This window comes from Pezoporus wallicus, unplaced genomic scaffold (genome assembly GCF_028554395.1).
Source record: "Pezoporus wallicus isolate ANWC-B61680 ecotype Strahan unplaced genomic scaffold, APGP_CSIRO_Pwel_v1 contig_7506, whole genome shotgun sequence".
NCBI lineage: Eukaryota > Metazoa > Chordata > Aves > Psittaciformes > Psittacidae > Pezoporus > Pezoporus wallicus.
The window spans coordinates 683,458-700,988 of NW_026637546.1; the positions used below are offsets into that span (position 1 = coordinate 683,458).

At 37.0% G+C, this 17,531-nt stretch overlaps 1 protein-coding gene across 6 annotated transcripts in view; it reads right to left on the minus strand.

The window, feature by feature from the left end:
• The window catches only part of SMARCA2 (SWI/SNF related, matrix associated, actin dependent regulator of chromatin, subfamily a, member 2), a 110,598-nt gene that overhangs the window by 50,555 nt on the left and 42,512 nt on the right, over positions 1-17,531 (minus strand). For all 6 annotated transcript variants that reach the window (XM_057406086.1, XM_057406089.1, XM_057406087.1 and 3 more), the window contains 12 exons: positions 16,863-17,033; positions 14,688-14,741; positions 13,071-13,201; positions 12,828-12,888; positions 10,310-10,410; positions 9,859-10,006; positions 6,805-6,968; positions 4,977-5,043; positions 4,328-4,438; positions 2,590-2,832; positions 2,175-2,288; positions 9-116 (listed from right to left, as the gene is read on the minus strand). In XM_057406086.1, coding sequence (XP_057262069.1) covers positions 9-116; positions 2,175-2,288; positions 2,590-2,832; positions 4,328-4,438; positions 4,977-5,043; positions 6,805-6,968; positions 9,859-10,006; positions 10,310-10,410; positions 12,828-12,888; positions 13,071-13,201; positions 14,688-14,741; positions 16,863-17,033 — 1,473 coding nt within the window. The remainder of the gene's footprint in view (positions 1-8; positions 117-2,174; positions 2,289-2,589; positions 2,833-4,327; positions 4,439-4,976; positions 5,044-6,804; positions 6,969-9,858; positions 10,007-10,309; positions 10,411-12,827; positions 12,889-13,070; positions 13,202-14,687; positions 14,742-16,862; positions 17,034-17,531) is intronic.

Consider the following 17,531-nt stretch of genomic DNA (forward strand, 5'->3'; position numbering starts at 1 on the left):
TTTCATACCTTCTTGTCTTTTTCAGAACCATCTGTGAGAAGGATTCCCTTGGCTTGCATGTGGCGGTACAGGATCTTCTGAAGCGCTGACATATCACATTTGATCACATATTCCACCTAGTATAAAAAATTCCAAGAAAACAACCATAAACACACTGACATAATAATGTCAGTAGGATCTAACTACAAGTTCTTGTTATCCTAAAACACAAAACAAAAACCTGCTAGTTTTTATCTGTACCCTACCACTATATGGTTTCACTGAGCAACGATCCAACTACAAGCACAGCAACAAATATCTCAAAAGATTACCTGTGAGAGTCACAACTACTATGAGACAGCTGGATCCTAAGAATGTAAGTGCAGAATCACTACTTTTTTTCCTCATTTTGTAATTTTTACAATTTAAACCCATAATAAAAAAATAGTTTTATATATAACACACAATGAAAATATTTGTGTTTAATACCCTGTGGACTTTATTATATCTGTAAAGCATTATAAAAGTATCATCATTGTATACCTAGCAAATAAGCATCCTTCGTAGTGCCTACTTAGCATTACGCTTACATAGATTGCATTAGAAATACACCATTTTCTCAACGTCAACTAAAAATACACTGAATTAATCAAGTACTATATGATGCCCACATTCAGCTGGACTTCTTATTGAGCTTTGTAAAACTTTTATTTAGTAAAACATTTTTTGACTGTGCACTATCTTTAAATCCAGTAATACAAAGACTTCATACCCCAGTTTAATCCATTTTTTATTACTCCATTTCCAGATTAAAGTCACTATGTTTTTAATAAACTATGTAAAATAAAGCGAGTCACATAATAAAGCCGAAGTAATGGCTAGAAGTCTTTCTAGTAGTGACTAAAAGAAAAAAATGTAAGCTTCCTAATGTTTAATAAATAAATGGAATAAAAATTATCTTTTTTTTTTTTTTTTTTTATTCTCAGAAAGACAGGAGGAGGAACTCCTCAAAGAAAAATGAGTATTTCTTCAATGGCTTCTTTACCAAGATTTGTAAGATCCCATGAAACTTATTAGCAGGCTCCGGTCAAGAAGTTCAGTCCTCACGGTTGAACTAATTCCTTTTTTTCGTAAAGAAGATGGTGAAAACAAAACCAAACACGGTCCTCTGAGTACCAGTGTGGATGAAACTTCTACATCTCCCTCCTCCAACATCTACTAATGGATTTATGAAATACAGTGGCTCTAACTGGCAGAAATTTAAATAGAAATAAGTATTTCAGTAATATTTTTAAATTTAAATACGTTTCATTCTCAAACAAATACTTCTAAGGATACTGAAAATCTGACATTTGAAGGAACAGAGTCACAACAGTAACAGTGTTCACAACATTATACAGATGAGAAAGAAATTTTAAAAGGGCCTTTCCTTTGAGTACTGTCACTAAGCATCTACACAGAGCTCTTCATTCATTCAGCCTATGTGAGTCAGTTCACAGTACAATTCAAAAAAATTTTACTTAGGTGGAATTTAAACTGGGTTTTAGCCCAGTTGACCTAAGCACCAAATTTTCCCCAGCACATCCTCACATTTGCTTTTTTATTTAGTTGTTATTATTACTCTGGTAAAGGCAAATGGGAAAAGCAATGCAGGATAGCAAAGAAGGACAGGGTGAGACAAAATCAGTTGCCCAGAGACAAAAACAATGACCTTTCAAATCAGAAGAATGTTCTGAACTAAAAAGCCATTGGTTAAAAAAATAATTGTGCAACTTCAATTAATGTAGGACCAAATTCTGCATGCTTTATAAAACACAGGAGTCCTTTATGAACTTCAGTGAACTGGCTAAGGTAGCAAAGGTTCCACCTGGTGTAGGGAGGATGGGACAGGACAGAATCTAATCCTCTGTGTATGGCTGACTGACTCACAATGTGCAAATACATATTATGGAAATAAGTCGTATGTGTCATACGGATGACTACGAACAGAATTGCAGTTGGCAAGACTGGTGAGGAATCCTGAGAATGTTAAAATTTCAGGTGTTCAGGCCTCCCCAGCGGTCAACTTTTCAACAAAGAAACCATGGCAGTAACAGATGCTAAAGAAATTGTCATCTGTAAAATAAATCTGAAAAAAAAACATTAAATAATGCTTAAAAAAATACTAAATCCCTTCCACAACTCTCATTGCAAACCTTTTCTGGCAGTTGAGATTCAACTTCTTTCTTCAACCTTCTCAGCAAGAAGGGTCGGAGCACTTTGTGGAGACGACGGATGATCAGAATAGTCTCTTCCTCATTTAAGTCCACCTACAGAAGTTTATAAAAGTCACTACAAGGCAACTCAGTGTATCAGAAAATGTCTTCTCTCACATGAAAGGTTAAATATGGGCCATAGTTACTTGCATGTTACAAACAGATTCTGAGTCAAAAAGGACAGTGACATTAAAATTTTCTGGCGTTATAATAAAGGTAGCTTTTGGTTATGTTAATTCCCTAAGTACCAGGGAGAGTTCAAACACTAATCCTTCTGTATAAGCTCCTTTCTGTTTTCATCAAAGTGTTCTGTTTCTGATGTTGAAGAAAAAAAAACAACAAACTGCCACAGTACCCTTTCTCCAGTCATAGCAAATGGAGCGTTGAACCACTGTTCAAAGGTGCTGCAGCTCTTGAAAATGGTTGGAAGGAGGAAATTGAGAAGGGCCCAAAGTTCAGGCAATTTGTTCTGCAATGGAGTCCCAGTCAGCAGTATTCTCCTAGGGGCCACATAGTGAGTATTCAAGACCTGAGTCAGTTTGCAGTGATGGTTCTTCATTCGATGGCCTTCATCTACTATCATGTATTTCCATCGAATCTGCAAGAAAAAGAAGAAAATTTGGCAAAGTCAGAGCAGGTCAGTCTTCATCAAATTCATCTCACCACGTACAGAACAGAAATATTTCAAGTCTGAGACATTAGTCATTCTCATTTCTGAGAAAAGCCAAATCAAGCATTAGCCAAGTACCAGTGGCCTTGCAAGCTGCAAAAACAGAAACAAACACTAGACATATTGAATCTGATGCTGAATTCCAACTTGAACTGCAACAGCAAACAGCAGATTCCTCCTGCTTCTGGGAAAGAGATTAGAGTGACTGTCTCTTCAAGGCCAGAATATGTTTTACAGAGGAAGAAAGCAATCACATGAACTCCAAATAAACTTGCCTGTAACAAGAACCTCACAGGATAAAAAAGCATTTCAAAGTAACTCCTTACAAAACAACCCTGAACTTTGTTTTGCATTCAGCTAAGTATTTTGTTCTTACTCAAGGACAAAGAACCATAATTACAATTCTCCCATCTCAGTTACTGGATCTTCAAATAATGTTTCTGCTTCTTAATGCAAAAACTTAAATGCAATCACAGCAGATGTTGAGAGTTGTTTCAAGCTCTCCGCTGGTACTACAACATGGGCAGTCAACCTGCCACACTGACCATATGACTAGGAAGGTCTCAGTTTGTACTTTCATAGGTGTGAAATAACTGCATTTCTCAGGACAGGCTGAACAGCATAGTGCTTGTCCTTGCTATCTGTTACCAAGGCAAAAATTAGACGGGAAGACAAACTCTACAGTCTCAAACTGTTCTCAAGTGTTCAGAATTATGCTAAGAAAATACACTGCCTTTGTATCAGAAAAAAAAAGTGATCTAAACAAGCAGTATGTAATAGAATGAAATAAAGTGAAAATTAAAAACAAAGGGACAGTAGGTCGATGTGGTTTCTCCATACAGCAAAATACCTCCTTAGTCTGTTTTGTGTAGTACATGAAATAGGCTTAAAGTAATTTTCTAATGAATTCATTACATTTGAGGCACACCTGCTGATGTTTAGTGAGCCTTTAAGAACTGGGCCAGTAAAGAGTCTGGATAATGAATTCATGATACAAGTAACTATTTAATTGTTTGGGTAAAGTGACCACATAGCTGGAAAGGCTCTAATAAGATTGAGTTTCAGGTTGGAATCACTGGAAAAATATTAGTCAGGACTGCAGATTAGGTTAAATGTCATTAAACAGAAGGGAGAAAAGTAATGTTTTTCTACAGACACACAGGTATACAGCACTGACAGACCTGCACAATGGAATTTGTCTCCCAGCCACATTGAGGAAAATCCTGGTGTTTATAAGGAGAAAAGCTGTGACTGAGAAGTCAATTAATAAACAGAGAAATGGAAAAGTAAATGAAAGATTTAACTTCCACTGAAAGGCAGAACAACAACTCAAGATTTCCCTGTAAAACAAAAATGTGTTTTGTATTATGTACCATCTAACGGTGTCTTGAAGGTCTTGCTGTTAAGAGATGACAATCATTACCTTAGCAAGGATATGTTTGTCCTTTATTATGTACTCATAAGTAGTTAAGAGAACATTAAATTTTCCACTTCGAAGCTGAGGAACAAGTGAACGGCGCATTGCAGGTGTGCCCTAAAAGAAAGAGAAGCGAGTAGTTACTCTTTTAATGAAGAAAGTAGGTTTTTATGAATTAGCAGACATAGAACAATCACATGAACCTGTAATCCTACAGTACTAAAACCAGTATATCAATTCATTCTGGGCTTCTTCAGGGTGCCTTCCCTAAATGTTTGCTAGACTGTAAAGCTCTGTTCATGGGGCACTAGAGACATGTAGCTAGCAATCTAGTCTCCTTACAAACTGTTTGGCCATACCACTACTACAGTAGCTAAACAGCAAAGTATTCAGTGATGTATAAAAGGTGAAGTAGCTTTCATTTTTATTACCCCCACCAGAAGTCTTGCAATGTGATAATTACAATTTTATTCTGCACTTCACTATATGAAAGTAATTACCGTTCATTATTCTTAGTATGATTAACTCACTACTTATTAACTGATACACATGACAAAATTTCATAAGCAGTTTAGAAATGCATGCAGAGACAGAGGAAACTATGGCTCTATTCCCATTCCTTCAACAATATAATCATATGAAAAGCAAATCAAACCTTGTAAGATATCTTCACCACAGACGGAGCCCATTTGTCAAATTCGTATGTCCAATTTGATAAAGTCCTATTATAGACATTATAGAGAAAAAGTAATATATTTAATCATTTGCAAGTCAAACTTTATAAATGTTTCTAAGTGACTGCCAACTTTTCAACATATTTCACATAGTCAACCCCCATAATTAACAGTATATTAAAAAAAAAAATCACTTTATATACTGTAATAAAATGAAAGTATCTCTGAGAAGGGAATAAACAAAAAAAAAGTGTGAAACCCTCTTTCAGCTCGTCTTTAGGAACCTCTTTGAAAACAATTCAGAGTAATATTTTATATGCATCTTTGTATATTGGAGCCTATTAAGGGTAAGAAAGATAACCCTGAGCAAAAAAATAGATTTGTAAGTTATTTTATACTGCTTATCATCCAGCAACTGACATTACAACTTTTCAAATAGTCTGAAGTTAGCAACAAGCGTTCATCAGTCTTCTATCTGACCAGAACTACTTATAGCGCCACCTAGTGCTACTATGCAGGTCTCTTTTTGCACTCCCTTTCTGCTGTTTGATCACAACAATTATGATTTTATGGCTAAGCTAGGTGCTATCATGATATAGCAGCAAAAAAAAAAAACCCTTGAGGTGTGTTGGTTGCTTGCTTATTTTCTTCCTTACTGGACCTGTGATGGCAGCATTACTAGGTATTAAGAAAAGGCAGGGAATTAAAATGTACAGGAGAATGAAATTTCAGCTCCTTTCTTTTAGAAACATAAAAAAAAAAATCATTACAGAGTACTTAAATCTGATTTTACTGTGCCCATACAAAATCTGTCATTAATGACACTTTCCCTTTATTTTTAACTATGTTTTATTTTATAGCTCTTCTCGCAGCCTTTTTTTTTTTCATACTAGAACTCATCATTTAGTTTCATACAATTAGGCACAGCTGTGGTATTTATGTTAGTCAGTTAGTTATTACTGCAGCACAGCCAAAACAGAGGATACCTCAAAAGAAATCAAAAGAGATGGCCACGAATGAAACTTAACTCAATCCTAACATATTTGCATGTTTAGGAAATATGGGGGACAAATTATATAATGAAAGCCCCTCATTCAAATCACACAGAAAAATAAGCAAACAATTCTTTAATATCTTACATCAGTTTTACAATGCCTGACAGTTTTTATGCAAACCACAGCTCTCCAAATCACTAAAACCCATACCTCAGCTTTGCAGGAAGAAAAATGCATTAGAGTAGATGTATAAAACAAGCATCATCTTGGAAAGCTAAGTAAAAGCGAAAGTGGGCAGCACAGTAAACAACTCTAACCTGGACATCTGACTGAAGTGTGAGAGTACCACTCCTCAAGGCTACATCCAGGGCTAGTTATACAGCACTTAAAAGATACTCCAGTGTCATTAAAGCATGATTACTTTATATCAGATGGGCACCATTTGTTGAAAGAATTAAGCGACAAATTTTTAGTAGCACAAAGGGTGAAAGGACAACTACATGCATGTAATATTAAAGAAACACTGGCTCCCTCTTGTGGCCTCAGAGTGAATTACAGTAAATTCACTACGTTTGCCAGAATTGTTGAGAGTGAAACTAATGGCAAAAAAAAGGTGCTTTACCAGCTTTCTGGTCACCTTTTTTAATGTCAGGCAATTAACTGGGAAGAAATGATCAAGAAAACACTGAATACATGCTATGTGTAATCCCACCGTGCTCCTCATATTGTCATTACATGAAAAACAAGTGTGTCTTCCAAATAAACCAGCACACAATGCTTAGAACAGTCTCTTAGAAAGAGACCCTTTACTTACGAAAGGGGAACAATGATGAGATATGGGCCGTTGAGTCTTTTGTGCTCCATCAGGTAAGTGATGAGTGCAATAGTCTGTATTGTTTTTCCTAGTCCCATTTCATCAGCTAAAATTCCATTCAGATTGTTATTATAGAGTGAAACCATCCATTCCAGTCCCTGGAGCTGAAATCAAGAACAATAGTTTCAGTTATTTAAAGCCCACACAAATATTTAACAACAGACAAAGACTTCAGAATATATTAACCACAACAATAACCAAGATTCTGAAGTCCCTGTCTATTTAGATGCTGGATTTCCTGTATTAATACTATATGCACAGGAACCCCTGCTCATCTTAGCACCTTCTCCCCACAAAAAAAAAAACAAACCACCAAAAAAACAACAAACAACAAAACAGGGTAAATTTCTGGTAATGTATGCTACACAGAAATCTGTTTCGCAGAGCCCATAATAAGAGATCAAATCTCATGCATAGAGTTTTTTTTGCACTGCATACAAAGCAACACAGTCACTCCCACTTAAGGTGGATAAATACTTAACATTGCAGGATTTTGTTCTTCTATTTCAACACTGTCAAACATTAAACTTTCTGTGTAAATTTCATGCCATTTGCCTGTGTCACCAAACCCACCAAGTCTGCAAACCATGTACACCTCACACTTGCCAACTGCAACACTAGTATGTTAAAGGTCTTTCAGCCCACATCCATATAGCGTCGCTATCCATACCTTCACATGTCAGATTAGGCCCCTTTGTCAAGTTATACCTGGTACATAAACTCCTAGAGCTGGAAGGAAGCTAGATTACTGTAGCTAAGAAATGTCTACATAACAGAGTTGCTAAAAGCAACTGACTCAGGTTATTCCCTTGTCACACAGACTTCCACATGTGTGTGTATTACACTACTCAGGCAAGCTTCTAAGATCCAATCTTTTAGTGTGTCTCATGCATGGAGAGAGAAGTAAATGAAAAGCCCTGATGAAGTTCAGAGAGAAAACAGTACGTACTTGAAGAAACCTTCTGTTGTCCCTGTGAGAGGATATTCAAACCACTGTTTCCAATTTACTGGCTTTAGGCGCATGCTGGCTAATTTATATTTAGGTATTAAATACTCAGGCCAAGAGCTAACCAGAATTTGTTCTGCAAACCTATGTCCCATCGACAAAGCAGCTTCAGAACTGCTAACAGGAAAACTGTCTTTTCTACATCACTGAACTTTTCCTACTGACACAGCCAAAGCCAAACCTCAATGCTCCTGACACAGAGCTCCTTAGACAAGTGTGCCTTTTACCTCTTGGTACAGTAACAATACAGAGCAGACACAGTAAAAAACAAATCTATGCAATCAATTGTTAAGACATCACACTGAGCAGGTTAAAGGACCTGCTCTAACTGGCAATCCCTGTGAGTATCTGTAACTCCACAGACTGAATTATTTGCATAGCAAACCACAGATCTGCATAATTTAAGAATATCTCTATGTTCCATGAGTAATTACAATTCAGAAAGTAAAGGAATTATCACAATCTTCATTTCCCATCCATAAGCACTTTAAGCCAATACGGCAAATTAGCACTGTTATACACTATGCATTTACTGTAACAAGGAAATCTTCCCAGACAATGAATCAGGATTATGCAGTGAAGAAGTCTGCTGACTACATCTGTTGACTCCACGTTTCACTGGGTACAACACACTGACAATGAGGCAGCAAAAATAAAGAGGGTGACGTAGCTGAGGAAGCGGTGTATTTCTCTATATGGTCCGATTCTATCTTGTTTTAGTCACTGCATTATCAATGACAGCAAGTTATTTAACCTCTCATGTTCAAAATAGATCCCTGAATATCATATTTTCCTCTTTTATTTTTTTTTTTTTTTTTTGCTGAGGGCTCACAGTGAAACACCTGGAAGTGCCAAGGATTCGTAACAGAATTCAAATTCTGTTTTACCATGAGTAGAATCAAGGGATTATTCAGTCTGGAACAGACCTCAAGCAGTCCCTAGGCCAATCCCCTGCCCAAAGCAGGTTCATCCTTGGAGTCAGGTTGCTCATGACTTTATATGGTTAGCAATCAAAAACTGCATGGGCAAAACCCCTCTGAACCCCTGCTCCACAGTGGCACTGTGCCTCTTCTGCACACCCAGTCTGAATTCACTTGTTTCATCTTTTGTTTATAGTCTTTTGCTTTCTCACCATGTCCCACAGTGAAAAGCCCAATATAAAAATACTAAAATGGTTTTAAAAGAGAAACCATCTTAACTCTTGAATTTTAAATTATTTAAACAAGCTACTATAATAGCAGTGCTGAGGAGCATAGGAAGCAGTGGCTGTAATCATAATGCGCTGCATTTAGGAAACAGTCTTCCTCCAGTTCTCTGCACACAGAAATGGATATACATCTTTATGACAACTTGGTGATTATTAGTCTTTATTTTATGTGGATGTAGAAATAAATGTTCTGCCTGCAGAAAAGACGCATATTCTTGGAGTTTCCTAGAAAGCTGCATAATAGCAGAAGCGTTGAAAATATGTACCAAGGGCATTTTCAATCATACATGCTTACGTCTAGCCTATATCAGAATACAGAAGTTCCTGCCTACTAAATCCACTGAATGTCTGTAAAGAATGATACATCAACCTCTATAGTTCTTGTTTCCAAATTTTGCCTCTCACTGCACTGAAATACTAGGATCTCAATTACAAAATAAAATCCTAAACTTTTAAATATTGGAAGAGGAGAAATATTGTTAATCCAACACACATGAAAACTATAAGCAAAACTGAAATTCTGCATCAATAAGAAGGACAGCAAAACCAACATATTACTAGCCTGTAATGAAAAAGAAAAAAAAAGTTATGGTACAGGCAAAAGGTGATATTATTATTCAAGCAGTTGCATGAAACATTATCTATGATAGTCAACTGTCACTGCTTTGCCCATATAATCCCAAATTCTAACCTACTAGAGATCTTGTATTTCTTAACAAATTTTCAGTTTGCCACTTGAAATAGCACATTGAAATGCTGAGCATATGAGATGATTTCTCACCTGGTAATGTTTTAGAGTGCCATTAATAAGTAGAGAAGACTGCTTTTCCACTCTCTCTGTGATCGCATGAGCAACAGTGTAATAGGACTGAGACCCTCTAGCACTATACTGCATGCTATATTCATCATCCACATCTTGTTTGGCTGTCCTGGAAAGCAGGAAAAGAACTAGAGTGAATTCCCACAAACAAACAGTTTTTTTGACCACAGCTCATGTATGTATTTCTAAAGAAACAGTGTAAATCCCCAACTGTGCCAAGTACATCAGAAGGTACAAGCTACTTTATAAATAGCACACAGTTAATACCAAATGATCATGTTCCTCTTCCTGCAGACGTTAATGACAGAGAAGCTACCACAACTCACTGTAAACTAGAGCAAGCTAATGTTGGGAAATGCCACTGTAAGAAATCACAATTCCTAACAAAAACCAGCACCTAAAGAACACTCACTCAATGATTTGCTTTGCATCTTTCTCAGAAACTTCCTCGCTGTTAGGATCCAGGAGTATCTTCTCATCTGCTTCTAATCTGCTTGATTCTTCTTCATCATCCTACAGAATACAGAAAAAGAACAGGGATGCTGGGAAGTGCAACAGCTTCCTACATCATACGTTCAATTGGTATTCACATATTGGTAGCTTTCATTGGTGAACACTTCATGACAGAAACTCGAATCAAAAAGTTGGATTTACACCTACTCTACAAGAGAACTGCACTGCAGCGTAATGGAAAGATAATTTTTGACACATATTTACCAAAAGGAAGTCTTGATACTTCAAAATAAGCATTTTCTCCTTTAATGATCTTACTTTAAAAAGTGTTACTCTATCTACTGTGTTCATGGAAAGTATTTCAATACCACGTATATCACATTGCAGATGTGTAATAATTTACTAAAGCTTAAAAACCTGTCAAATACAGCTGTTTAAGACTTCTAGTTTCTTAACTTTTTCAAAACAGACCACATTTTTACTCTTCTAAAAATAACAATTAGTCTTCTGCCTACAGTTGTAATGGATAACCAAGAAACTTAAAATCTCACTTGTGAAGCTGAACAGAAGGCTACTCTGACTTCTGCAAGTGTATTCTCCTAAGAACAATTTCCCCAGCTCTAAACAATGCTGCAGCTAAAGAGACTGTGCTAAAAATGCGGGCACATCTCTTTTAACCTTCCTTCTAGAAATTAACATGTATCAGGCCCACCCATCCTTTCATCAACAGTGAAAGTCTTAAAGAACTACATTAGAAATAACTAGTCCTACAAAGGTCTACTACCTTAACATCACACAGTCCCATCAGTTTCAGTGGTCATTTGGTTCAGTAAAGACTGCTAAACTTAGGAGATATGAATTCTATACCTAGTTCTGCTACTGACAGAACATGGTTCTCTCTACTCTTCCCTCTCCCTTAGAAAGTACTTGTCTGAAAAATACTATGTAAGTATCAATACTGATTATTCACAGTATCTAATATTATGGCCTTACAGGTTTGTGATCTTTGTGTGTAAATTTAAGAGTCTTTTTAGAATTTTTGTAGTAATAATATTTAAAATGCTGACTCAAACAAGCCTACCCTGAACAGTCAGAACTTAAAATTCCTGATGTAATTCCAAATTTTAAATAAATAGAACATGTAAATGAATAACTGTGTAATTCAGAATTGCCAATAAAACCTCCAGTGTATAAACATTAAAAGATCACAAGATCATAGAATGCTAGATTTGTTTGAGTTGGAAAGGACCTTGAAGATCATCTAGTTCCAAGCCCCCTGCTATGGGCAGGGACATTTGCCACTAGACCAGGCTGCTCAAAGCCCCATCCAATCCAGCCTTGAACACTGCCAGGGATGGGGCAGCCACAGCTTCTCTGGGCAACCTGTGCCAGTGCCTCACCACTGCCAAGTTAAGAACTTCTTCATAGTATCTCTAACCTAAATCTCCCCTCTTTCAGTTTAAAGTCATTCCCCCTTGTCTTAACAATACATGCGCTTCTAAGAAGTCCCTCTCCAGATTTCTTCTAGGCCCCCTTTAGGCACTGGAAGGCTGCTCTCAGGTCTTCCCAGAGCCTTCTCTCCAGGCTGAACAAGCCCAACTCTCTCAGCCTGTCTTCATAGAAGAGGTGCTCCAGCCCTCTGATCATCTTCACGGCCTCCTCTGGACTCACTCGAACAAGTCCAAGCCTCTTGAGATGAGGCCCCCCGAGCTGGATGCAGCACTGCAGGTGGGGTCTTACCAGAGTAGAGGGAGAGAAATCGCCTCCCTTGACCTGCTGGTCACGCTCCTTTTGCTGCAGCCCAGGATATGGCTGGTTTCTGGACTGTAAGCACACACTGCTGGGTCATGTTGAGCTTCTTATCAACCAACACCCCCAACAGTCCTCCTCAGGGCTGCTCTCAATCCAGTCTCCACCCAACCTGTAGCTGCTCCTGGTACTGCCCCAACCCATGTGCATAACCTTGCACTTGGCTTTGCTGAATTTCATGAGGTTCACATTGGTCACCTCTCCAGCCTGTCAAGGTCTCTCTGGATGAATCCCTTCCCTTCAGTGTGTTGACCACATCACAGAGCTTGGTGTCACTGGCAAGCTTGCTGAGGGTGCATCACTCCCACTGTCCATGTCTGTCTAAGTCTTGGACTGATAAAGATGTTGAACAGCAGCAGTCCTAATAATGACCCTAAATACATTAACTTCATTCAGCACAAAGCCACAATACACTCTTAGTCTGGCACATAATTTTAAATAGGAACCTGCTTATACTCTGACTACTAAGTCAGAGAAAAATACTTACTTTTCCTAAACCCAGTTACCAATTAGGCATACAGCATATAGAAAGGACAACTGCTATGAACTGAAAAGAATTAACAATACACTTATTTTTCCTGATTGTATTATTCTTAAAAAAATAACCACATGAAGTACTTGGGTTTTACTGCATTACTTGTCACACTATTTTTTTTTTAGACACATACCTCCTCCTCATATTCAGATCCACTTTCATCTTCACTGTCTGACCTGGGAGCAACTTCGTAGCTGTACAAAGACAACATAAGGATCACGAATTACAGATAACAAGAGGAGGGGTTAGATTCAACAGATCGACTCAGCTTACACACAGTAAAATTAAAAGAAAGAAAAGGGAGGAACTAAGAGAAGCCCATTAAAAATATCAATTTAAGTAGAAAAACCAGCCTACTTGTATGCTAGCTACTTACCCAGGGTTCATTTCCAGCCAAGCATCCAGCTGACTTGCTTTTGGTGCTTCTGGGCCAAGAAGAACTTTGCCTGTTTCAGTATGAGTCACTTTGACTGGAAGGTCACTCATCTGACTGCTCTCATCTATGGGCTAAAATTTCAAATGTAATTTTATTCCATACAGCAACTGAATTTTATGCTTGTAATACATAATTAAAAGAACTAACAGCACCTTCAAAATTCCAGATCTGAACAAGCAGTGAAGTTTCATTATTAGAAGCCACACCTTCCCATGCAACTATCAAGCAAACACTTGAGTCACACTTTTCTGTGTGTAACGCATTTTACATGACATCCACAAATACACCACAGTATTCCAAGTAAACCAAAGCAGCATGGAAAAGATTACACTACTGCTTTCTATGAAACAAGACACAAGCTATGTATGCTTATAGGAATTTAATCCTGTTACTCACACCAATGGAGATCTGTAACAAAAACCCATATATTGACCTTACGGCTTTTTCTCTTACATGGAAAAATAAGGACCTAACGATTTAGCTAACTTTTTAAGTACAGAAGACTTATTCACAGATTTATTGTCCTGACTTCTTCAACTAAGCTGATAAAGCACCTGCAAAAACAAAATCTTTTATTTATTCTGGTGCTCTAACAAAACCAGAACAGCATAATTACTCTTTCTGTTATTTCTTTGCCCTGTTTAATCACAGATTTTCTACTCTAAAAGCTTCTTGCCCTCTACTACTGCTTCTGCTGAAGAATCTTGTCCTAATATATATACGTACATACATATATATATATGACAAGAAAGAGTAATTCTAAACAGCTATGAATACAGTGACTGCCAGTGTATAAAACTTACCCCATTTCCATAAATACTAAAGCTACAGCAATATTATGTGCATTTTCCTCGTGTAAGGATTTTGCTGTAACTCCTAAACTACATCAGCAAAAATATCCCTTGCAAGTATAAAAAGACCAAAAGTAGGACAATATATACAGTATATACAACTCTAAAGTCCTCATTTAAAACCAAAATGATCACAAATATAGCATTAACAGAACAGCTCTTACTAAGGCAGCATATGCTCTGCTACTAAATGAAAAATCTTATTCAAAGAATGACATAGAAAATTTGCTTCTGAGTAAGAACTTGAAGGTGTCTTAAGCCATCATAATACTATAGTCTGTTCTGTGTCAGACTATCCATGTTAATTACATGCAATGTCAACAATGTATTTTCTAAAGATGAGAAACTAGAATATATTGTGTTTACTACCTCATTTTAGAAAATAAACTGTATCTACACATGAACTGCAAGAAAACAATTTACTTTTAAGACTATAACAAAGCTGAGATGGATTCTTCAGCATACCCAGTGATACATTACTCAGCAGATTTTTCTTTTGGTCTTCACCTTTCTGATGAGAAACAGGCTAGTATAAATGTTAATCTAGATTATTTTTATTCCTGGTTATAAACGGCTCTTCTTAGAACCTTTGTGGTCATGTTTTCTTTTTAAGCTACAGCAATGACACAGAGAAGAATCACTAGAAAGTTTCAAAACAGACAAACAAACAAATAAAATAACAAAAACCACCTTCTAAAATTCATACCTCTCCATCAGGACCAAGACCAGATGCCATTCCCTCTGCATTTTCTTCAGCCTTCTACAACAAATGAGGAAGTGAAAAATATCACAGTCAGATTACAAGTATAGAGAGAGCATTTTGGACCTTGAGGTGCTTACAGATCGTGATAATACAAATAAAATAGTAACTAATTTTCATGTGACTATTTATCTCCTCTGAAGTGCTTTAATCTTTAATTTGGTATCGGAGGTGTTACCAAGCATTACAGATTGCATACTCATGCACGCATTTTTATTTTGGGTGTGTAAACAAGTTTTCCAATCTGACAACTAACTAGAAAGGGTATTTTGGGAATTCCTTGCACTGTATCTCAATTAAGTCTAGGTCACAGCTACTTAAAGTGTAAAAAAAAAAAAACATATTAAAGAACCCTCGAGCTCTTAACTGGAGTAAACTAACTATTTTTCTCCCCAAGCACTACTCCCAACTAGTAAGCCAGTATCTTCCTCAAAGCCTGTCCTCATTTACCCTGTAATGAAATGTCATGATAATATGAAAAAATGAATGCTTCTGGTTCAGAACTTTCCTAAACAATGCTGAGAATGAGCCAGAAAGGACAGAATACAATTCCTGTCACAGTGTTGGGTTCGTAGTGGTACAGTACAGTTCTGTTTTGGTTACCAGTGGTTATGGATCAGACTAACAAGAACAGATGTCTTCAATTGTGTTTTATAGATAAACAACTTCAAGCATCATTAATATGTGTGATAAATTTTGATAATCCAGTTGTTTGGTTGGGACTTTTTTTGTAGTATATTTAAGGAATAGCTGCACTTCCTTATACTGAGATGATCCTTAGTATCTACTTCAGATATGTATCTGTATCCCACAGAAAAAAGATGGACCAATCTGAAACTTTATTCTCTTAAGAATATAGGGTTCACTTGGATATTTCATAATGTGGCTCTGGCAAACACAAGAAGTACTTTTTCACCACCATCTATTTCCTCATTGCCATTTCTAAGAGAAAATCCTATGAACGCTCCTTTCATATATACTTCTGCTAAACTGATACAGAAACAAGACTGTTGAAGGAATCAGTGTTTTTCATCAGAGCAGTGTATTTACTCCACACACTCTCATTCAGGATTATCTCTACTGTGAATTCTGTACATTAAATATGATCTGCTTTCACTGGTAATTCCGTTAAGAGCCCTGCTTAAGTTACATCTTAACTTTGTTGGCAGTGGACTGTTCTGATGTTAAGAACGTACTTTCAGCAAGTACAGATGTTTTGGAGAGAAATAGGAGAAAACATGGAGCACTTTTTTTACCATTAATCTTCAGAATCACATTTTTTTCTATGCTGGTATTTATTAGCATATTTAGAGTGCTGCTTGTAAGCCATGTAAAATATAATGTTTGTATTTTTATCAGTAATCAGCAGCAGATCAGGGATGGAAAGGGATTATAAAGAGCCTCTTATCCATTCCGTAAGAGATGAAAGGTACTCAGAGGTCCCCAAAATGGCAAATCATAACTCATGATTATTTCACATATGGAATTTTATTTTTTTTTAAAAGCAGTTTTCAGTTTTTGTAAGTCCCTCTCAAAGGGTCAAATATCTCATTTGGAGAACTTTGAAAAGCCAATTAAATGTTAGGAATGCACAATGAAAAATACTACTGGCAGAAACCCCATTTACTGTAATACTCCTACCCAAGTTCTTTCTCTCCAGTTATTTCCAGTAATTCACAAAAGGAACTCAGCCAAGTGCAGAATGTGAAGGTCTAAAAAAGTTACCCTGTGTGAAACAGCTACATAACCAGACTTTTTCTATTTTCTTCATACAATGTATTACGGATCCATTGGATCCTTTTCAAATACTTTATTCCTAATTTACATGTCTGGCCCGATTTTGCCTGTAGGAAGTTTATCATCAAAACAATGTTAACAGCACCAATTTTGTAATCCTACCTCCTTCCCACATTTCTCTAGATTTAATGAGAACAAATTTCTTATGTATTTCACTGGAGAGGGAAGAGTTCCCTCAGTGTTAAGAATCTGGCAGTGTAGATGATTTTGCAGTGTAGATGCAGTGTAGATGATTGTAAGACAATTAGGTATAACTATATTTATCAACACTGAAATTGGATTTGAAAAAGAGATGGCCTAAAAATACCAGCTGTAACTACTTGCCTTCTTTCTTCTCCTTCTCTTCTTCTTCTCTTTGGCTGCTTGTGCCTGTTTATGCTCCCATACCAGGTTAGTCAAGTTAGCCACATACTCATCTGTCTGCTGCAATAGGTAGGCCAGGCGCCTATCTTTCTTTTGGTCAATTAGCTTACGGTAGCCTTCTTCATCTTCAGCCTAGCAATACAAAACAGACATCAAAAATGACAAAAATGCTTCCAAAGAAACACCAACCAACTAATGCAGTAATCATGTGTTATTTTAGCTAGGTCACTATGATCTGTGTAAGGAAAAAACTAGACGGGTAAAGAACTCATTCAATGCATAGCCTAGAGGGTCATACATTTGTGTTAATGGATCACAGAATCATAGAATGGTTTGGGTTGGAAGCTACCTTAAAGATCATTGAGTCCCAAACCCCCTGTCATGGCCAGGGATACCTTCCACTAGACCAGGCTGCTCAAAGCCCTGTCCAACCTGGCCTTGAACATTTCCAGGGATGGGGCATCCACCACTTCTCTGGGCAACCTGTGCCAGTGCCTCACCATCCCCATAGTGAAGAACGTCTTCCTAATGTTACACAGAAATGGCTATGCTAGAATTTATAGTTCTTTCACTTACAGGTTAAAAGTGTGACATTCACTAACATCATCAGAATTACACATAATCCAGCTA